The 23591-nt window shown below is 44.2% G+C and overlaps 1 protein-coding gene across 5 annotated transcripts in view; it reads right to left on the bottom strand.

Moving 5' to 3' along the window:
- Positions 1-23591, bottom strand: part of sash1a (SAM and SH3 domain containing 1a) — a 278249-nt gene that overhangs the window by 42590 nt on the left and 212068 nt on the right. For all 5 annotated transcript variants that reach the window (XM_080452449.1, XM_080452450.1, XM_080452452.1 and 2 more), the window contains exons 2-4: positions 21346-21474; positions 6283-6333; positions 6087-6136 (exon numbers count right to left, since the gene is read on the bottom strand). In XM_080452449.1, coding sequence (XP_080308575.1) covers positions 6087-6136; positions 6283-6333; positions 21346-21474 — 230 coding nt within the window. The remainder of the gene's footprint in view (positions 1-6086; positions 6137-6282; positions 6334-21345; positions 21475-23591) is intronic.

Here is a 23591-nt window from a genome sequence, read left to right as displayed (position 1 = left end):
TGCTAATTTCATCATTTACATGTGGAATGGAGAATTGGGCAAATAATGTGTGCAAATGAGTGCAAAACGCAACGCATACAGAATATATGATGCATGTAAGTGAAAGTGGTTATGTTTGACCACTTTCCTCCTGGCAGCGGTGTAAAGCGTTACTAATGTTCATAATGAGCCCTAAGCCAGCGTGTGGTGTCCTGCTATGGAAGAATTGTGTGCATGGTAACACCGTTTATACTGCAGTCATACAGCCTAGATGAGTGGTTCCCAAACCTTTTCTGGATCAGGGCCCACCCATCTGACCACTTAATGATCAATCAACCGATTGTGTTCCAGCTTGGATCAATGGAACTAGCGTAGCAGTACTTTACGTTCCTATTTCTCGGTATCACAATGAAGACTTTGACAATTCTTTCGAGGTTGTAAACACACACACACACACACACACAATTGAAGGAACTCTAACCAGGCCAGCAGCCAGTAAACCCTCTACTGTAACGGAGTCAATGGGGGGTGAAGGCTCCGAGAGGAAGGCTGACCTAATAAACTACTAATTACATAAGCAGTAATATCATGTGATATGGTTTGGCCCGGTCTATTGTATGACTCCGTCTCTGTGCAAAACGCCAGCACCTGCTAGATCACTCCCAGCAGCCCCTTATCCTGCTGGATTGTGGGACTGTGCTCACACACACACACACACACACACACACACACACACACACACACACACACACACACACACACACACACACACACACACACACACACACACACACACACACACACACACACACACACACACACACACACACACACACACACACACGTGCGTCTTTCTTTTTTTGGGGGGTAATTTTTCACCACACTCAGCACAAGTCAGTGAAAGTCGGTGATTTCTCTGCGTGCGTTGTGTCCCATGCCTGGCCACCTGGAGTGCAAGGGGCCATTGGTCTTCTTTGGGGACAATGAAAGGCTAGCGACCCTGTGCGCGACGACAGCCCAGCCCACAGGAAGAGCACGCATGGAGGTGACCCCACGTCAAAGGTCAAAGGTCACAGTGATTTCCTTGATGTGAAGAGGGCAATGAGGACACTGTTCCCATGGCAGGAAACCCATAGTGACACACACAGACACAACACACTACCTACGTACGCACACAGGCAAGTGCAAATGAAGACACGTCCGCAACCGCACAAACACACTTTATTTTGTGTTCTATTAAAAAAACTGCTCCATGAGGGTCATAACACTGGACGTCAAGTGGTAAATGTTATGCCGACGTCGCAGTTTAGCTTTCCAACATGGTACTGTTGCCATAAACAGACCCCGGCTCTCATAGGATAAGCCTACATTTACTTCTTATTAGTGGTTAGAAAACACGCCATCAACAAGGCACATGTACTCTCTCTGCCCTACAAACCATCAAAGCGGTATCCGTGCGTGTGTCCATTTGTGTTAACGCATACAAACGCTTTTCATCAAATCCCATTTACCTCTGTGGTGCTTAATGAATTGATAGGCCAGTCGCAGCCCCTTTGCAACAATAACCACCAATCAATCACCTTCCAAGGCAGGAAGTCCCGCACTTGAACCCCTCTCCTACGTGTCACAGTCTTCTGAGCGAGCTCTGTCAACACCTCGCTCTGTATACCCCTATACACCCCCCCCCATGGCATACCATGCATAATGGGAGCCGTGCCCAATCCCTGCCAACAAGGCGATAGAGACAGAGAGGCAGAGAGGGGTGGCACAGTCCCCCCAAAAGGAAGTCTGGGTAATCTCCTGTGGATGCTATTGTCCCAGGGAAAGAGGTGATGATGGGAGCCTGTGTGTGTGTGTGTGTGAGAGAGTGAGTGAGTGAGTGAGTGAGTGAGTGTGTGTGTGTGTGTGTGTGGGGTATGTGTTTGAAGAATAGAAGCGGGATGTTGATGCACAGAGGGTGGCGGGGGGGGGTTGTCATCTGTCAGCGTCTCTGAGCATGACAGATCTATGCACCTGAGGCACATTTTTACAAAAATTGCTTTTTTTTTGCTATAGACCCCTTAACAGACGACGTCACACTGGTTGCAAGCGTCATACCGGTTGCAAATGAAACCCATTCTGTCAGGTCTCGCTAGGGCAGCGCAGCACTAGTCAACACACAAGAGGGGGTCGGGGTGCGCTGAAACCAGCGCACCCCGAAACAACAGGTTGGAAATTGATTGTATGAAACAATCACCTGTGCGTCTGTCCAGTCTCAATGTTGGTAAACAAATAATTGGTCTATACTAAAATTGAAAACGATTATTTTTTTATTAAAATCCATAATCAGATATTTTTTAACCCATTAAGACCTGGAACGCATCTGTATCACTTTAGATTTCTTTGGCTTATTTGCCGCGCTATGAGCTTGTAGATCTGCTATTTTTGAAAAATCTTGAAAAAAAAAAATGTATAGATTTTTTTCAAAAAACTGTTAGGATTAGGATTTAGAAAACATTTTTTGAATCGTCTCAGGTCTTAATGGGTTAATAATCGATTCAATCGATGAACTGTTGTACCCCTAAATGTGACGGAAGGTGGTGGCACAAGAAAGAGCGCCAACTGTCGTGAGTACGGGTGGGGGTAAATGGGGGGCGGTGGGGGGGGGGGGGGGGGGGGGGTGGTTGTGATGGCGTCTCAGAGGTCCAGAAGGGCAACATGAGAGGCAGGTTAATTGGTTCGAGAGACGGTAGGAAGTGTGACCCATCTCTGACTCCTTTAAACACTCTCAAAGGAGTATGAGGCTCTCTCTGTGACGGGGAGGGGGAAGGGGGAAGGGGGAGGCAGCAAGTGTGACAGACACTAATGGGCCTAAATAGCTATATAGGGGCTTCTTTGGGGTGTATCACAAGTATCTTGCATGCGGGTCTACTTTGTGCGTGTGCCTGTGTGCGAGTGTACTTAGTTTTTCTTGAGAAAGGACGCTAGAGAGTGGGTCTGTGTGTGTGTGTGTGTGTGTGTGTGTGTGTGTGTGTGTGTGTGTGTGTGTGTGTGTGTGTGTGTGTGTGTGTGTGTGAGTGTGTGAGAGAGAGAGAGAGAGAGGGGGAGAGAGCGCGTACACACGGATGTTTACGACAGAGAGGGTCTCTGACACATGCATACAGGGTAGAAAGAGAAACAGATTGGCAGGAGGAAGAGAGAAACCAGTTGGGCCCCAGCTAGGGGGCCCCTCTTTCTCTCTCTCTCTCTCTCTCTTTTTCAGTATTCTAAGAATCAGCAGAGAGACGTCATCCTGCTTTGGGGCATCTGGTTTCCATCACTCTGGGTTTCTTGTCGATGCTCCGTATATATACAGCCATGGGAGAAGAGATCATGTCTGTGGTATGTGCTTCCTATATGCTGCACGTGGCGCTCACGTGAACATGACAATTCCACCAGGGATGGGGGACTTCAGTAAGGAACTCCATATTTGGACATCAGTGGATCGATGGGACTGTGGATCTGAGATTATGAATCCATAAAATGTAAACTTTTCACACAAAAATAATATTCAAAATTGTGAAAAATATTAGGGGATAGACTTATTTGGCATACTGGCAGTGTGCACAAGAAATTTGGCCTGATCGGTCCAGTGGTTGGCGAGATTATCCCCGGGCAGACAGACTCACAGACGGGGGCCGTCGGCCTGGCAGAGATAAAAAGGATTGCGTACCCCTGGGACATTCTTAATCATGTAACGGCAACCGAGCCTTTGGCATTTGACCTTACTTCACCATCTTGCTCAATGATTCCCAATCCACCACATTCCTAATGTCTAAATTATGTCCCGTTTCTCATTAAACCGCACGTGCTGCTCCTTGGTACATTCGAACTGCAAAATTAATGATAAACATAGCATGCTGTTGGCCAACTCTAATCAACGAACCAAGCCTAATAAAAATTATTGCTTTAATCTGAACGCATGATATAAAAACAAAAATGATACATTGGGTCAGATTTCAGAGGTTTTCGGGATACTTGAGGTTTTAGCGTAATCATAAATTAACGTAGAACAAATGAATCACTATTTGAACGGTTCCACCAGTTTGAATGGTAGTGCACAGGACAGCAACGCACACAGGTGACAGCTAAACTTTGGGCCGTTCAAGCGTGTCCATGTGAGACACAGTCGGCTGGCTACACAGTGACTTCCTGACATAACAATGAGAAAGTCGCTGGCGCTGCTGGTGTGAGACACGTTCCGCTCCACAACACAACGCCATGCAGACACGGGACTCCCTCTTTCTTTGGTGTTTCGCCCCAAATGGGCATGGTTCTATGCCTAAACCTAACCCTAACCTCACAGAAAATATGCCTTGACCCAGTGGTTCCCAAACATTTTTGGTCATGACCCAAAAGAGAAATGTTATGTCTTCCCAGGACCCAAACGAGTGAAAATAGCCCATATACAAGATCACAACGCGTCGCATCGCTTGTAGATCTGCTATTTTCACTAATTCTAAATTAGTATTTTTTTTAATGTATTTGTTAATGGAATTTAGATAAGAGTAATAAAAAAAAGTTCGTCCACGACCCACTGTTTGGGAACAACTGCCATAACCTAACCTCAAAGCCACGCCCACCTGGGCGAAACACTTGGGAAAGAGGAGAGTCCGATGCAGACACACTTACAGGAACCAGATGAAAAAGGAACCCCACCCTGCTCTTTCCCTTCATGGCTCTTAATTGTAATCAGTTGGGCCATCACTGACTCTTTCTCTCCCTGCCTATCTTTCTGCCTCCCTCCCCATAGTAGACACAAAGCCCGGAAGGAAGCTATGATGGAGGACCAGAGAATGGCCACTGAGCTGTATTATAGGTCGGTCAGAGGAAACACTCAATATGGGTTTCCTTCAGACACTGCAGGGACGTACGTGACAGTCAGGTCTGGGGAACCGGCCAATGAGAATGAAATGATGTGCAATGGTAACAGTATGTGAAATATTTGACCGAAAAACAATATTTGTGTCCAAGTATTTGCAGAGGCCCTGGGTTGTGAAACCCAAAGAAATGTCTGGAGGACTGCGATATTTGTCAATTGCTTTTAATAGCGTTTATAAATGTTCTTTTGCTATTGTGTAATGTGTAGTGAGTCAACCCGTATTGGTGGTAGGCATCAAAAACACTAAAGGGCCCTCCACTGTCTGACCATCCAATTCCTTACTTTTAGCCTTTCAAATTGATGTGTTGATCAGTGGAGGGGGTTGACTCCGATAAAGACATTGTTTTATAAATGAGGATTTCACCCTAAAAATGGCGGCACCATCTTTTGTAAGCAATGGCCTTCGGCTGGCTAACAACTTCAGAAATATTCTGCAGCATGTTGTCCTTATATTCTTGCAAGAGAAACCGACCATTATATGAACCCATCATGTCTAGAAAATTAGGAATGCGTGACTTGGCGATAAGGCCAAAATGTCAAGTCATATTGCCACAACATACACTGTGACATTCCTTTTCAGGAAAAGATATTTTCAGGAAATTGACAGAGTGCAGCATACATTCAAAATGGTCTGTTTCATTGGCATGTCATTTGAATTTCTTCATAATCATCAGTGTGTTCTTTTTAGGCACAAAAACATATATATTTTTTATTCTGTCTGCCTTTCTCTCATGTTTGTGTATTTTACCTACATGTAAACTGGAGGTCAGAGGCCAACTCACAGACGTTAGCGTTTCATAGGTTTAGTGTTTTCACTGGCTACTTACACAGCACCCCATTCATCCAAGAAGTTAAAGGTTTTTCATCCGTGACACTGACCCCCAGGCTCCTATGGGCAAGGTCGCTGACCCGTTGCACAAGCAGTCACATAAGATACCTATCAATCACATGGACCGCATCTGTGGATGCTTATCTTTCCACCCCAAAGCGCCCCCACCATCCCTCCTCAACCATGGACTCACTGCAAAGGCTAAGTGTGATTCATGTACATGCGATTTGATGTAACCCAGATATAGGCTGCGCTGCACATTGTTTTGACACGCAACAGACACACATTTCAATCTTAGGCAGAGGGATGCTTCACGGTTCCACAGTTTTCCGATACACACATTACGATGATAGATCGCCAATGGGGGCGCTTACGTACTTTCTGTCTGTCTCCGGTGTGGACACCTCGCTGCTGAAGCCTAGCGACTCCTGTGGGGGGGCAGAGAAGGAGAGACTGCTGTCAGGATAGATTCAATCAAAGTTCCCATGTCACGCCGACACAATAAAATGATAAACCAAGACGTACTGCTTTCTTCTTTTATGCCCATGTTAAGAAGAGAGTGTGAGTTGCTCACCTGTATCTCAGAGCGGAGCTGCAGGGAGGTGGTGCTGGCATCCAGTTTCTCCTGAGATAGAGAGAGAAAATGTTGGCGTTTAACGACAGAAAAAAGAATTGCGCATACAACAGTGTTTTGTTTAGTTTTTCCCACACCGTTCCCACATCACAGGCTTATATTAAGTTTATAAAGAAATCTAAAATACTGGTTACAGGTTAACCAATTTAATCTACTCAGGCTATTTGAAAATAGCCCATCTACGAGTTCACTGCGCGTCACAACGCACAATGAGCTTATAGATCTCCTATTTTTTTAAATGAAAATGAAACAATCAAAAATGTAGAACATTCTCAGAAAATGTGTCATTTCTTTTAGAAATGTAGAAATGATAATGACACACATAAGGATGACAGGGTTATTAATTGGCTGCAATAACAATGGAAGACACAGATAGATATATACCTGCTCATCAAGAAAAACAAACAAACGCACGTGTACACATTATCAACACACCCAGAGACACACTAATGTCTGCAACACGTGTTGAGTAATGAGTATGTCAAGTCACGCTTGAGGCGCTCAAAAACCGGCAACACTTGTTTTAACTGTCAGGTAATAGTATGACAGGGTGGTTACCTGACTTTCCGCGAACACAACAATACATGATTAAAATAGCTCATCTGATATCACAAAAGGCAGAGACTAGTAATATAACACACCGACGTCTGTGAGCTCCTCCCTCGTACGACACCTGCGTCACACGTCCTTCTATTTTGCATATATTTGTTTTTATTTCAAGGACACCCAGAGTGTACACACACTTGTACAATCTCAGACCTTTCAGGGTCCATTTGCAACCCCCACAAGGAACCCTGAGGGTCCCTGGACCCCCACTTTACGAGCCAACTCTTTAGAGTACGGTATATAGAATATAACATACCTAACCATGTTTGACAGAACTGAAATGACAACAGATGAGGGCAAACGATGTGGGTGCAGTGTCTGTGAAAAACAAGACTTGAATCCAAAAATGGATATGAGTTATGGCCTAGAATCAAAGCAAACGACTAGAATACTAATATAACCACCACACTGGCCAAAAGCAGTAGGAAAAAAAGCAAAGTTTGTGCTCAAAACATGTTTTCGAGCTTCTCCAGTTCAGAACGATGTCTGTCAGGCCTGTTTTCACAGTTTAGAGAGGGCTGTTGCGTGCATATTATGTCTAAAGCAGCTGTCCCCACGCCGGCCTGGGACTGTTCCACATGCGGCGGAGTGTGAACTGTTTTCTACAGAAGGAGGAGACAGGAGGTCTGGAGAACCACAACAAATCTGGGACTTGGATGTCAACCTAAAACACATGATTTCTGAAAAGTCAAAGAAACCCCATGCTAAAAATAGCATAGAAGGATTTGGTAATAATGAAAGCACTGCACTTTCATGGTTGTGGGGTTTTGTGTGTTTTTCCTGTAACCTTATTTAGAGCAACAGACAGTGTGTGCGTGTGTATGTGTGTGTGTGTGGGGGGGTTATCCAATGTGAGCATATGTTTGTGTGAGCAGTCTTAACCATTAAGGCCTGAGGTTCCAATTCTACAAATGTCTTCTAAATCCGAACAGTTTTTTGAATAAACTTATGCTGCTATGTCAGTGGTTTTCAAACCTTTTCATGTCAAGGACCCCCAAAATGTATATGTATTTGGCCGCGGACCCCCATCTCAAAATATTTTGTTCCAGGGACCCCCCAGAAGCAAAGATTTGAGTTACAAATGTTCGCTTTAAAAATATATATATTCAAAGATTTGCACACATTTTCTCGATTTTTCAAAAATAGCAGATCTACAAGCTCATAGCGCGGCACTCGGTGCCGCGCTATGAGCTTGTAGATCTGCTATTTTTGAATAGCCAAAGTGTAAAATAATGCTTTTTTTTTAGCTCAAATCTAAAAATGACACAGATGCGTCCCAGGTCTTAATGAGTCAATATACAAAAAGTCATGTGCCAGTGGTATGCGTTTAAATATGGATGCAGGTACAGTATGTCAGAGGTGCTATGTGCTTGTAGCTGCCTCTGCACACAGGCAGACAGGCAACAGGTCTATGGAGCTGTATGCCTGAGGGAATTCCCTTTTCCAGAGCTAACTGCTTGCTCTTGGACCTGGTCTTGTCATTCAAAGACCCGATTGCCTGGGGGGGAAGTAGCTGCTATAGGCAGCCTACTGACCTTGGCCTTGTGGATGTGGAACCACTTGCCATGTGGTAGCATCTGAAACTAGTCCAAACATAGCTGGGGTGACTAGGAGGATCTTTGATGATTCTACAGGCTGTGCTGACACAGTGTCCATCGTATTTATGTCCTGTATGAACATGTATCTCAATATACTGTAACACAATAGACATATATTCTCAACTGTTTGATGGTCATCTTATTGCAATATTGATAAATATGTAGCCTATATGATAATAGTTTTATAATTAACCATTAATTTACTTGTAAGCTACCATGAGGAAGTATTACAACCAGAAAACTGCAAAACCTCCAAAAAGATAAGGGAACATAATATTGCATAATGCTTTAAGGGTTATGACGATGCAACAAATACACACCATGGGAATGAGCTAGCAAAGAAGTTGGCCATTAACCCCTAGTATGCTGTTCATAGGGTCTACTCTAAGCTATCTCAGAAATGTTTATAAGAAGGCTAGCTGTCTGTAGTCACCTCAGGTCATTACAAACCTTTATCCTTTAAATATTCTGAGTGTCTTTTGAGGATGTGCAAACATCATGGCAGTTCTTAAAATCTACTTCCCAAAGCTGTGAGGAAAAAAAAACGCTGACTGAAAAGGAGTTCCCACTACCTCTTTCACTCTGACTCTGTGGCCTTGTAATTAGGGCAGCCAGCCACAACAGAGATATTCTCATGCTACAGACAGACACTGATGTGGTCATTAGTTTCGTTTAGTAAAATGAGATGTCCCTTCGCAATCGATCCGTTATGCAATGGAGTGCGACAATAAACAGGGCGAGAGCATTGGGATCTGAACCCAGATGCATGCCATATTATGGATGAATTACAGTCTCAATGGGGCTGTAATAGACTTGTAATAGAGGTTTTGTATCAAGTTAATTTCAACAATAAAGTTGACTTGATACAAAACCGTCTAAAGTGTTCTGCTGAACATAGATGTTTCTCATATGGGAGAGAATCTCAGTTTTATGACGGCCAAGGCTGAGGTTTTCTGACATGTGGGAGTAAAGGCCGATATGTGCTCAATTCAGAACAGGCTTCAGTTCAGACGTGTTTGAAGGGTTCTAAAACCTCCTCTCAAGTGGGGCGGTGGGGTGATGCAGGTCAAAGTCACTCCCCAATAGATGTCTGAATGTACAGCCCACCTCTGTGGCTGGGAACTGGAGAGGAGTGCTGCGAAATTCACACAACAACTTCTGGCAAGGCACAGGGTCAACAGCAGAGAGCTATTGTACACTTTAAGCAATGGGGAGAGAACTGCAGTTGCTGAAGTTAAAGGTGGATCTATCAAGGCTGCAGGTCTTTATAAAGTCCTTCCACAATTCTGATATCTTGCAACCACAATAATGAACAAAGATTCAAGCAACACAATAATTTTTAGTGTGTGTGTGTGTATGTGTATGTGTATGTGTATGTGTGTGTGCGCGCGCGTGCGCGCGCGTGCGTGTGTGTGTGTGCATCTGAGGTCAAAGCCTACAGTAGCAGGAATTTCTTTCAGCCTAGTCTATCGTATCGTATCACAACATATAGATAGCGTAATCTGAAAGCCATTTGAGACACAACATATAGATAGAGTAATCTGAAAGCTGAAGAGACAAGACATGTTGATTGGTTGGTGTGCTCGGCATGGTGTTCTAGGACGGAGCAGTGAACATCAGCCATGGAGTCAGAACAGTGATTCCATACCAGGGGGGCCAGGCGGAAACAGCCTGTGAGCAGATAGGTACGGCATTATCAGTGCAAGACGACAATGCTGTGGCTGATGACAAAGCAGCATCATCACAAAGGATGAATCTGAGCTGGGCTTCCCTAACACAGGGCAGGAAAAGGAAGGTGTTTTTTTTAATGACATTATCATCAGTTTTATCACCACACCCAGAGCAAAGGATGGCGTCTAGCCTACAGGAAACTGCCTTTACATTTGTACCTGGACTTAACGATTCATGCTTGCTATTTGTCTGTCATTAAATGTTTCGATTAATTGAGTACGAGGGACCCCGATGGAAACAAGCCATAGGCTTTCTTGGGTTTAAAATCCTCTTAGCAGACCTCGTATTGAACTGTACTTTCCTGTGCTTTTTTTTGTGCAAACTGCTAATAAAGTATTCAATCAATCAAATCACAATGACTTTACCTCAATTTCCTTGAACTGGGCTCGGACAAGGGTGTAGCCTCGTACCGCGTTAAGCTAGTAGTGAGTGACTCTGATGTTTATGGGGACTTAGTCAGAGGTGACATAACACCTTTAAGAGACCATAGCCCACAGGTCATGTGAGTAACTTAGGACACTTAAGCAAGTGCTGAGAAGGCTAAAAGCCTCAAAATTAGCCAGAACCCTACACTTATCACAACGGTAATCACCAGAGTCCAGACAGCCATGACTGACGCTACTGAGACAGTCTAGTCTGGCTTTATCTTGGAACTTTACAGTAACTTTAGATTCATTTAAGCAACAAGCCCCATCGTGCGCCCCGTGTCTACATTTATCTGTTAAGAGCATTCAGTTAAGCAGAGGGAAGGGACCGGAAGCTTTTTTTGGGGATGTAAATCAAGAGAGGGCGGAAGAGCTCCCTGACAATTTGTCCGTCCAGGGGAATTCAGTGAGTCCCTTAAGTCAGAGAGCAGGTACCTGTCTCTGTGGTCATAAAAACATTATTTACACAGAGACCTACAAAGCAGTGGGTTGGTCCATGCATGTTGCGCTGCCTGCAAGGTGCTGGATGAAATCTTTGCTATACGGCTGACAGTATGCGTTTCTCTGCTTCAGTGAAACAATACATTGCCGTCCATCCCTTATAGGCAAGCAGAGCTTAAAGAGTTATTATGCATGCGCCCACATTATTCAATGTGGGTGCACATATAATAATGCACACAAGGACAAAGACGGAGAGGCGCCACACACCCAGGTGCAGGAGAGCGTGCACCCCCCCTCTCCCCATGTGCACATACACACACACACACACACACACACACACACACACATACAACCCTAACCCACACAAACTTTCACAAAGGTGGTGTTTGAAGTCTTAAGCTATCAGATCCTCTTTGATGACTGCTCCAGTCTGCTGTGACAGAGAGTGATATGCGTATCTCTCCATGGGCACTGAGCCCACTGGCTGTAAAGACTGCCAGTGATGATGTACCACCGCTACTGCCTGGTAAATGCTTAATGCACACAGAGAGACTCTCACGCACAGGCACGCATTGCAGACATGCACAAAGGCACACATATTCGTATACGTACGCACTTGCTCTCACTCAACACACACACACACACACACACACACACACACACACACACACAGCCTCCACTTCTGCAGATAGAGGCCCGAGAAATGGAGAAGGACACAAAGCGTCTCTGTGTTCCTCCTACTCTTCCTCCTCTCCTCTTTCTCCTCGTCTATGCCTGCCATCTCAGAGTGGGGAGGGGAGGGAGGGAGGGAGGGAGAGTGTCAGGAGGATGGGGGAGATTGAAGAAAGACAAACAAATAAACCCACATCCCCTTTTCCCTTTCAGCGCCGATCTGTGAGATGAATTTGTTGCGAGCTCAGGATGCGGAGAGAGAAAAATCGCGTTGAAAAAACATGATTCCTAAAAAGGTAAAAGTCGGGTTTGTCTCCGACTGACTGCCGCATCAATAACGGAGACAAAAAAAAAGTGGGTTGTTTTGAAGTTGAGCTGCAGGGGTGAGAGAGAGCCAACTCCACTCTGAAATGGTTTCAGAGAGAATTTTTAACCAGTGGGTGTTGCGTGTGTGTGTGGGTGTGTGTGTGTGTGTGTGTGGGGGTGTGTGTGTGTGTGTGTCCATGCATAAAATGTAACTTAGTTTTCACTTTTGCACACTCCCAGAGGGAGAATGCTATCCTTTATGTGAACTTTTGAAAACTAGTGCGGTGCTGAGATCAGCTGAGATACTGCCCTACTTACCCTGGATCACCACACATGAATGAGTGTTTATGAGTGAATGCATGTTTTCTCTTTGTAGATGTCTACAAGGCTATCTGTGTGTGTGTGTGTGTGTGTGTGTGTGTGTGTGTGCGCGTGTGTGCATGTGCGCGCGCGTGTGTGTGTGTACGAGTGTGGCTCCCTGATTGCTTATGCGTGACTTTATAGAAGGGGTCAGAGAGGGAGAGTTCTGTCTAATGAGGATCACGATGTCTGTAGACAGAAAGGAAACGATTTCTGCACACATTACACACATCAAACCCTTCTGTATAGCTTCTGTGCAACTGAATGCTTTCCAGCATTAATCCAGAGGCTACAGTGATATTTTCAGGACCAAATGAAGAGTGTTAATGAAAGGGAGTGGTGTGAAGTTTTATGCCAGAGAGTGGAAAAACAGAAACAACTTTGTACGAAAACAACTGCAGTGCCCACCAAATGTGAGCGATACCGCAGCGGTATTACTGCCAGGCTTAGCCGCAGCATGAGTAGGCGCATATTTAGTCAACGTAGAAACACAAGAGTATGCCACCTGGTCGAACTGGGCGAGTATGGGTGGGCACTGGGGGCTGGGCACTCTCTGACGTTGGTAGGCAGTGACTAATGCAAATGTGTTGAGATATATTATCATGGCACAAGGACCGGCCGGAAAAGCCAGATGCAAAGACGGGAGGTGGTTATAGTGGAGGAACAGGACCTGGATCCAACTGACTTTTAGAACCACACACACACACACACACACACACACACACACACCCACAGAAGCAGGAAATCCAGGTTTTGAGCAGAGGGGAGCAGGGTCGACCACAGTCTGCCATGCCACCCCTGAACTGCAATGTGGGCTAGTCCATTTATAGGAAAAACACTCTCAGCCTTACTCAAACAGAGTAACACCTCTATCCGTTTCCTTTCCAGAAGGGCTTGAGTGAGTTAGTCAGAGTGTGTGACTGCGTGTGCATGTGCGAGAGAGATGAAAATGAGTTTCTCTGTGCACACGCCAGTGTAGTACGTCTACAGCGTAAGGCGTTCCTAAACCAACATCCCTTGAGGAATGTCATTGTTTTGGTATTTGAAGACAAATACCAAAGTTATTACAAATTGCAAATGGCGGGGTCACAACCTCCCCAGTGCTGACTAACAAAGCACATAATGAAACTGTAAATATACAAGCAAGTTCTACACAAGGGTTAGGCCAACAACAGAACCGTGCCAACGTACATACGATGAAGATCTAACGGCAACAAATGGCCATGCACTCACTAGAGGCTGCTAGGTGGAAAAGCTTTAAGGTAGAGAGGACAAACAAACAGCCTGCATGTGCAGCCGGCTTTTTGCCTCTCCACGCGCTGCAGGGCCCAAACCTGTTGAACTAACCCACTTTCTGCAAGCAGACCTCACGCGAGCATTATTATCCCATCATCGCAAAACCCTGCTCCTCAACCTCACGGCAAAACAACACGAGAGCATGTCTGAACTGGAGGCCTGCAGAGGCCCAGCCAAGGCAGGCTGACAGGCCCCTCAGCTAGAAACCATTACTGGTGATTCACAAGGCCAGCAGATCACCAGGACAAAAGTGTTCACCGTCATCAAAGCAGGTAGTGCTGTCACTACTTGTAGGACTTTGGAAGTGGGTTTAATCTTTCTGTAGTGTACACACATCTGGAGTGTTAATTTAACTCTCAGAGTTAAACTAACTCTTTCAGAGTTGAATTAACCCTCAGGATTTTACTGTACATCCAGCATTTCGTCAGATTTCCTGAGGCCATGCAACAATGTGCATGCTTTTTACCCTACAGACACAAATGACCAAATGATCCATAGCATTGTATGTCCTGCTCCTCCTCCCTTATGTACCTCTGTTCTCTGCAGGTGATGCAAATATCTGGCTGATCTGGCTGGAGGGGCTTCTCTCCATGGCTATTCATTCAACCAACCATAAAGTCTCTGCATGCCTCTGAGATCACCCCTGTAGGCTTAATCTCCATGTTTGGCTTTCCTCTACATGGCCAACACATGAGAATGCCACAGGGTTCAAAGAAATTGTCTGTTGCTTTGCGGATAGGCAGGAAGAAAGCAACTACAAAGATTTTACAGGCATTTCATTATGGTAATTTCATGGTCTCTGTATTTTATATTTAAATGTGTGTACCTTTTTATGGCAGAGTCTTTTAACAGAAACTGCACTCAAAATGGAGAAGTAGTTGGCTCCAAGCGTGATTTGCTTAAGGATTTGAGGGATGACATAAAAGGGAGATCAGGATGACTGGCATTCAAGAGTCAAGAACTTCACCTCTCTAGATGAGTGTTGCCTCTAACAAGTGGCCCATCATTCAAAACCTTATTGTCACTTAAAGCATAACATTCTAAGAGGCAAAGGAGCTGAATGAGAACAAGAATACAATGTATCCTCCTATAAGTGGCCCAAAAATGTTAAACTTATGATGCAAATTTGATTTGATTTGAAATGGTTAGGTTTAAAATATGCAAATTGTACAACTTCATTTATTCAGGGTGGGTTTGTTGAGCATGAGTGCTCTTTTTCATCAACACCCTGCTTCACGCTCACACAGTTACACACATTCACACCTGGGAGCTGCCCAGCACAACCACACTCGCATACTGTTGGCCACTGAGCAGTTGGGGGTTCAGTGCCTTGCTCAAGGGCACTTCATCAGTGGGTGTGTTGAGGGAATATTTTTCCTGCTGATCAAGGGGATCAATCTTTGTCATTCATAAGCACACACACAAGGTAGGAGTCATTTACATACATTCAAAACAATTTAAAACAAATTGTAAATGCTAGGGATGCACTATATTGACATTTTATATATCCAATTATCGAATAACCGATTATTTCAATGGTCATATCGAGCAATACCAATAACGATATTACAATACAACCAGTTACCACAAGTAGGGTTTATTGTTATACTGTGACTGTGATGCTGGGTGCAGATAAAGATTTCCAAAACAAATACTGCTATGGCCTTATTATTAGTCCTACTGAACACTATAATCTATTTCCAAAGGCTGGATTTAAACAAGCTGCGATACACAGGTATAGAAGTGCAGTAACTTGGTTTTAAACTATTGTGTCTTGATCTCTCACTCCTTTTTGTCTCCTCGTATGATGAAGCTGAAGAGTCATGTCAAATTTGTCACTTTCAGAGACTTGTCTCCTGGTAGGTTAAACACAAGCTGTTCTTCAACCAACGCATCAACGTAGTTGGCATATCATTAATGTGTCATCATATGTCCAATACAATAATACATTTTGAGTAATTATCAGCCGATACCGATATATTGTGCATTTCTACTAAATGCCAAACTTAATCAAAAGCCTGCCTCTATGCCAGACAACTTCATGGTCTGTCACCTAAAATAAAAGATTTGTATAGTTGCTGAATTATCACTTCAACTATAATACCAGTACTTCCACAAATGAAGGCTTAACTGTCACGGACCCCAATGGGCTATACCTACAATAAGAACCAGCTAACTCTGGTTCTCTATAGAAGACATAGAGACACTGCGTGATACAGATAATCCATGGGTCTCATTCCCAAAGGGGATGTTTATTTAACCCTTTGTGTCCCTGCTGCCCGTAGAACTAACATGAAGACTCGTAGAGGACCAGCCTTATGGAAGGTTGGACAGGAAATGGGTACGCTGATAGCCATCGTCCAGAGAGCCTCCATCAGCGACTCTTAATGGAGCCGCGTTAAGAGAGCCCCACGTCTAAACAAAACAGAGATCACCATCACTGGTCCAACCGGGTTAGGGTTGGGAAGTCTTGTTAAAAAATAAAACAAACTCAAGGACAATGTTTCATCCCATGAAGTGTTGATGTTGATCACGGAATTGTCTTAACCCATTGAGACCTGAGAGGCCGATTCTATTTCTAAATCCTAACAGTTTTCTGAAAAATGTATGTTTCTCTGTCAGTGGTCTTCAAACTTTGTCATGTCAAGGACCCCCAAAATGATATGTATTTGGCCGCGGACCACCCCCCCCCCATTTCAAAATATTTTGTTTCAGGGAACCCCACCAGAAGCAAAGATTTGAGTAAAAAATGTTTGCTTTAAACATTATATATTATATATTCAAACATTTGCACCAATTTTCACGATTTTTCAAAAATAGCTTGTAGATCTGCTATTTTTGAATAGCCAAAGACATCTAAAATGACACAGATGCGTCCACGGCTTTAATGTGTTAACAAGGAAGACGAAGGCCAAAAAAAAAAGAAGAAACAAAAGAAACAAAAACAGCACCCTAACAAAAAAGCATTTAAACCGTAACCTTGAAGCTAGATCAATAGAATGTTTTAGAGAACAGAAAGTGAAACAGGATATTCTGGGATGTGTTCAGGGGGCAAATCCCTAGGGGTGTGTGTGTGGTCAGTTCAACAGTAAACTAGCCCCGTGGCCAGTCTGTCAAAACTGCCCTCTGAGCCCCTGCGACAGTTGAACCTCACAGGTTAACCTTCAGCCTCGCTCGACGTGAAGTCCAGGCTATACCACACGGTCCACTGTCAATGTGCAGCTCAACCCCGTCTCCACTTGACCCCATAGTGGTCAGGGAAGGTCACCCGCTAATGTGAACTTTGACCCACTGGGCCATCTGCCCCCCCTGGCCCGGATTTGATCCCCGGGCGACCAAGTAACTAGGGGTTAATGGTGGGAAAAAAAGGTCCATTTCAGTGAACGAACGATTTCGTTCACGTTCACGGCAATGATTCGTTCAAATGATTCGTTCACGTTCTCGTTCAGTAGCGCTATTTTCTAGCGTTCCAAATTTACTCGAGTAAAAGTACAAAAGTATTGGCATCAAAATATACTTAAAAGTACCAAAAGTAAAAGTACTAACATATTTGAAAATAGCCGATCTACAAGCTCACAACTGCGACGCGTTGTGAGCTTGTAGATCGGCTATAAAATAGGGCTGAAGTGGTTTTATAATGTGAATGTATGTTTTATAATGTGTGTAAAACACCATCGCGGGAGCGTTTTTTTTATGTCGCCCATCCCCTCCCCCCGTCCTGTGTACGGGGGGAGGGGATGGGGGGCATGGACGATAGCGTGAACGCAACAGTTTCAGGAAGTGAACGAGCTCGTTCACGCCAATGAACTGGTCGATCATGAACGACACATCACTACTAGGTTAGGATAGGATAGGATAATTCCTTTAACAGGTCCGTTCATGAAAGTCCTTGCGGTCTTGTTTCCAATGAGGACCTGTGAGCAATTAGGGGTTAAGAGTCTTGCTCAGGGACAAATTTCATTTCATCGACACATTTGCTGGCCTGGCCTGGAATCGTACCTGGGGCAACCAGGGCCTCTGGCTCCCTAGGCGGGCTCACTAACCACTCAGCTATGGCCGCCCCTAGTCTGCTACAGGAACAGGGGGGAGGAGAAGTGAGAGGATTGAGGCATTGACGTGAACCGTTCAAAATAGAACTGGACTATAGAAAATGAAACGAGAATAGAGAGACGAGGGAGAAATAATAACCGGAAAGTCGTGAGATGACCCGATAGCAGAAGTACTATACCGTGTCCTTTACGGAATGACAGGTCCTTTCCCTGAAGGCCACATCCATCCCCCCAGAGAGTACTCCCAGCTAAATGCCACAACCATCCGTCTGGACTTACTGGCATTTTGACCTTCTCTCTACCTCTAACTGCTATTGGTCCTCAGGGAGATGGCTGGATGAGACTGGCTGGCAGCCACTGAGCTTCTAGACACACTTCGTGAGACACACAATAGTCCTTCTCCTACATCTCTCTTTTCTCTGTCTTGCCTGTCTCTGTCTCCGCGTTTGTCTCTCTGCCCATGTTTCTTTCTTAAACTCTCTTTCGCTCACCCCGTGCCAGTTTTCCACCAGATATTGAGATATTTGTGCCACAGACTTTTTTAAGACAGGCTGTATGAAGGTATCCAGGCTAGAGACACATGACACCAGACCAGTGGGGAAAAAAACAGAGCAATGGAAGCTGGCAGGCGAGTTGTAAGTTCATAAGCACCCTTTAGTTATATGATATTACAACACTATTGGCCCAAGGCAAAAGAATTTGGTCTTATAACCTACTTTTTTTACCCTGTCATCAAAGCAGTACAGCAGTGAAAAAAAAAAATATTTCACTTTTTATCCCCACCAAAAACTAATTTTGGAAAGGGGCTGAGCTATGGCACCTGAAAAATCAATGTAGCAGCTGATTTATGTCGGGTTCCTCCTTCTTCTCTTCCTGTCGGGGGCTGTGAACAGGGTTGCCATATCTGCTTATTATAATTTCCCCGCAAGATTTTATTTGAAAATAGCCGATCGCGACGCGTTGTGAGCTTGTAGATCTGCTATTTTCAAATAGCTGATGTATATGTCAAAGTGCTCATGTGGCCCATAGTTTTCGTAGATCTGGTTGCTTGTTTCTCTCACAGAATCTGGCAACACTTGGCTGTGAATAAGCTGTTGTCTGACCCCAGATATTTTTGCATGCTCTCCTTTGCTCCTAACACTTCTCTCTCTCCTATCTTACATTGCCAAAGCTTTGCAGGGGGGGACAACAGCTGCAGGCTCTCACACTCCTCCTCCTCTCCTCCACCACACTCTCTCCCCCTCTTCCTCCGCCCTTCGTCGTCCTCTAGCTCACATCCTCATCCTCCTATACTGCGCTGCGCGGCTCCAGGCTCCATGCCCAGTCAGCTCCTCTCTCTCTATCTCTCGGGCTCTTCCTCTCCAGGCTGTAAATTCAGCCCCGATTGCTTCCTTTCTCCCCTCCCAGTTTTATCTCCTCAGGATGAAACCTTCCCCGACCCCATAATGTGCCGAGAGGTGAAACCAACGTTATTCATCTACACAAGCAGCCATAAAATGACAAGCAATGGCAGGTGGTAAAAAAAAGAAAAAAGACTGTGAACACCCAAAATATCCCATTAAGGCCTGAGGCGATTCTTAAAGATCTAATTCCCGACAGTTTTTTGAAAAAAATCCAGCAACTTTTTTTTGTAAAGATTTTTCAAAAATAGCGGATCTACAAGCTCATAGCGCGGCACTCGGTGCCGCGCTATGAGCTTGTAGATCTGCTATTTTTGAATAGCCAAAGACATCTAAAGTGACACAGATGCTTTCCAGGCCTTAATGGGATATAGGAGAGCACAAACCAACCATATAGGAACAGATGCAGAGATGCATACATCATTATATTTGATCCATTATCTCATAACTTTAGGAGGCTTTAGGCAAACTCTTTGCCGGAGGGCTGTGAGAACAGGATCTCTTGTCGTCAATCATTACGCGGCATAAATCACCTATACGATCGCCATTTAAGCCCTACCAGTCGACCCAATGAAAAGCAGATGGTTTGTCATGCGAACGGCCCATAGGCAGATAAGCTCCTTTAATGACTTGTCTATATTAACTGCTACCTCTCCGCTGGAAAATCAGCAGGTGATGTAATGACGGACAAAGATGAACAAAGATATTTTGGGTTGAGGATAAATTAAATGAGAGGAAATATGTCACTGGCCTCTGCTTGGCAGAAAGCTTGAGTCAATTCTATTATAGTAGAATTTTGTGGGGGGGCAGCTCTGAATGCATCCTCCTGACAGCTATTACTATTATTATACTTTTCACAGTTAACTTGTCAAAGCACTGAGTAGAGTAGCTCTTAGGCAAAGGAGTTCGCAAACTTTTCCTTGGCAAGAACCCCCAAATAGCCATAGACAGGCACACAAATCTTGTGTACCTGTCTAAATATTTTCATATGGGGGTCCGCGGCCAAATACATATAAATTTGAGGGTGCTTGACATTAAAAAAAGTTTGAGAACCACTGCAGTAGCACCTTAGTATGTATGAGAGCACGCTGGATTTCCTCTGGCTACACACAGTAGCCTATTGTGACATTGTTTGCTACTCCGCCGGAGTAAAATAAAAGATTCTACTCTTGCCAAAGCCGTCGCTCATTGGTAGAATTAAAACGCTAAGATGTTTTATATATTATAAACACGAAAGGATGTTTCACTATTAACAAAGCCATAGGTGATTTATAGTTATAGCGTTCAAATCTTTTTTTTTTTCAATCCTCAGGCTCTTAACTGTACTAGTGTGTGTGTGTGTGTGTGTGTGTGTGTGTGTGTGTGTGTGTGTGTGTGTGTGTGTGTGTGTGTGTGTGTGTGTGTGTGTGTGTGTGTGTGCGTGCGTGCGTGCGTGCGTGCGTGCGTGCGTGCGTGCGTGCGTGCGTGCGTGCGTGCGTGCGTGCGTGCGTGCGTGCGTGCGTGCGTGCGTGCGTGCGTGCGTGTACAGAATGGCCCTCTCTGGCAGCACCAGAGGCATTCTTCCATACCTTTACTTGCAGCTTGGCAACCAAAGCGGGGTGCCCCACTACCCTATATCCTGGTGAATGGACTGGACCCCCTGAACACCCATCGACACCCAGAACACGACGACACCCATTCAGAGTCCAGGGAATCGAAAAAAGTAGCCTAACTCACACTCGTTCACTTGACAGCCTTCCCAGGCTGTTGGCGAAGCTTTTGGAAATTACACCCTATAAAAGCTACAAGACTGGGGGATTTTCTTTCATTGAGAAAGGACTTTCTTATTATCATTTTGATATAGACCGTGCGTGTGTGTGTGTGTGTGTGTGTGTGTGTGTGTGTGTGTGTGTGTGAGAGTGGTGGAAAGTAACTAAGTACATTTACTTAAGTACTGTACTTAACTCATTGAGTGCCAGAATTGCCAGAATAATTTTTTTGTACTTTTACTCAAGTAAATTTTTTATTCCAGACTTTCACTTGTAACAGAGTACTTTTACATTGCAGTATTGATACTTTTACTTAAGTAAAACATTCAAGTACTTTTTCCACCACTGGTGTGTGTGTGAGTAAAAAGTACCATATCGAGCTCCTGCGAGACGCGTCGTTTGCGTAGCTCCTCCATGCGGTCGCCGACGTCACTGAAGCAGGTGTTGTAGTACTCTGAGTACTCTTGGGCAAGGTCATCTATGTTTCCCAGAGAACCATCCTGGGCAAAAGGGAAGACAACAAGAGAAGCAATGGTTAGCCAAAACAACTACGGTCCAGCCACCGTAACAGAATGTCTCTCAGGAAACGAAGCGTTCTTCTTCACAGACAGCAGATAGATCTTAAGGAACACGCAGAAACCTCTTATCTCCGCATTCTAACCTTTTGTGTTTTTTTCTTAAACTAATGCCCTACTTGATCATAAAACAGCGTCACAATAAAGTATCAAAAGTAGCAGATCTGTAAAATGACACATCAACTGAGACTCCAGGAAACACAAATGGAAAATAAATGGACAAAATGGATAAACCAAAAGAACTCTAAAGGGAACCGAGAGTGTGGGAGAGACATCTGAAACACAAAAAAATAATAATTATGAAGAAGTGACTTTGTAGCGAAACGATACATAAGTGAACAGTTTGTCGGTTCAAAACGTTTTTTTTTGTTTGGGTTTTTATGTTTTTCTTTCCTTTTGGGTATTGTTACATTGTGTCTTTCTTTCTCTTTTTCTTTTTATGTGATGTGCATTGTATGTTTGTGTGTTATAAAAAAAAAATCACACCCAGTGTGAAGAGAGTGGTGCCTTTGAATTAGTGTAACTGGTTGCATCCTTGTGTTGCAATCAGCTGCAGCTGTTGAGGCCATGCTCAAACGGACGGACCCACACACACGGTCAAGTGTAGGAGTGGCTGGCACCACTCAAAAAGGAATACAAATTCTAAGTGACAAAAAAAACTGTAGTAGATCTGCAAGCTCGAAACTTTTGGGTTTTGAGCTTGTAGATCTGCTACTTTTGCCATTTTTTAATTTGAATCCTGAAAAGTAACAGTTTTGGATGAGGTTTCCACCCGACAAAGACGATATGCAGTTACCGGTACATCCAAAGCAACAATTTATTCCCACAGCTCATCCATACAGGCGCTCAAGGCCCAGAAGTAGGAGCTTGATCAAATAAGGCTATACAGTCTAACAAGCCCACTAACCGTACTGTCTCAACACCCGAGAGGCACAGCTTCATAAAAACCACGGTCACATATGGAAGTAATTAGAAAGCATATGAAAGGCGCCAACTGTACTGGCAGGCGTGCGGTCGGGTAAATCAGGCATCGCACAGTATGGTGGTGCAGATAAATCTAATCACTCACACACACCACTTCCTCAGGTTGAGTGATATTAGTGAAATGACTCATTACGGCTGCTGGCCACGGCTTGTCCCACAAGGTAAAATGTATCAGTGTGCATGTGCATGATGCCACTAAGTAACTCTAAGGCTTGTTTTTCAAGTTTCAAGAGATTTATTGTCACAAGGATGAAGGATGGACGAGTACATGCACTGTGAAAAACTTAGGTTGGGGTACTCCATAAAACACAATAAAAACAATACATAAATAACTTGAATAACGTTTTTTTTCCCCCTTCAAGATTCAACAGATGTATTGTCACAAGGATGTACGAGTTCATGCACTATGAAAAACTTAGGTTGGGGTACTCCATAAAACACAATACATAAATAACTTGACTAAAGTTTTTTTTTCTTTCCTTCAAGATTCAACAGATGTATTGTCACAAGGATGTACGAGTTCATGCACTGTGAACAATCACTCACTTTTCACGAGTGATAAACAAAAACGTGGGCTGACTAACCACTGTTCGGCTTCCGCCATCCTCTCAATGCAAACACAAACCTAAGAATAGCTCTCAATAAAAAAAGGTCTCTCAGCCAAGTATACAATAGATTGGGAACATGGCTCTTTTCCTGGGTTCGGTGTACAGTACATTGAGGCCTATAACACGGATGCCCTTTACCTCTTGACATTCTACAAACTGTATAAACCAAACACACACTTCCTGCTAGATGTGGTTGCGTTCACCACTGGTTCCTGTCTTTGTGTGGATGGCATGTGTTTAGGATCGAGAGAGGAAGCTAACCTCCAAATAAAAATGAGATTATTCAACAGAATGCTTCTTGAAGATAATGCTGAACAAACAGTTTTTAGTTAAAGGAGCACTTTAACCCATTTACTCCTGAGGCCGATTCTACAAAATGTCTTCTAAATCCTAAAGGTCCTTACACACCGGGGCGATTTTTTTCATGCGAATAATACGTTTTTTTTTTAA

Source organism: Gymnoscopelus braueri (genome assembly GCF_963280865.1).
Source record: "Gymnoscopelus braueri genome assembly, chromosome: 16".
Classification (NCBI taxonomy): Eukaryota; Metazoa; Chordata; class Actinopteri; order Myctophiformes; family Myctophidae; genus Gymnoscopelus; species Gymnoscopelus braueri.
Note: the sequence above shows the minus strand (reverse complement) of the source record. Positions and strands in the feature narration are given on the sequence as shown.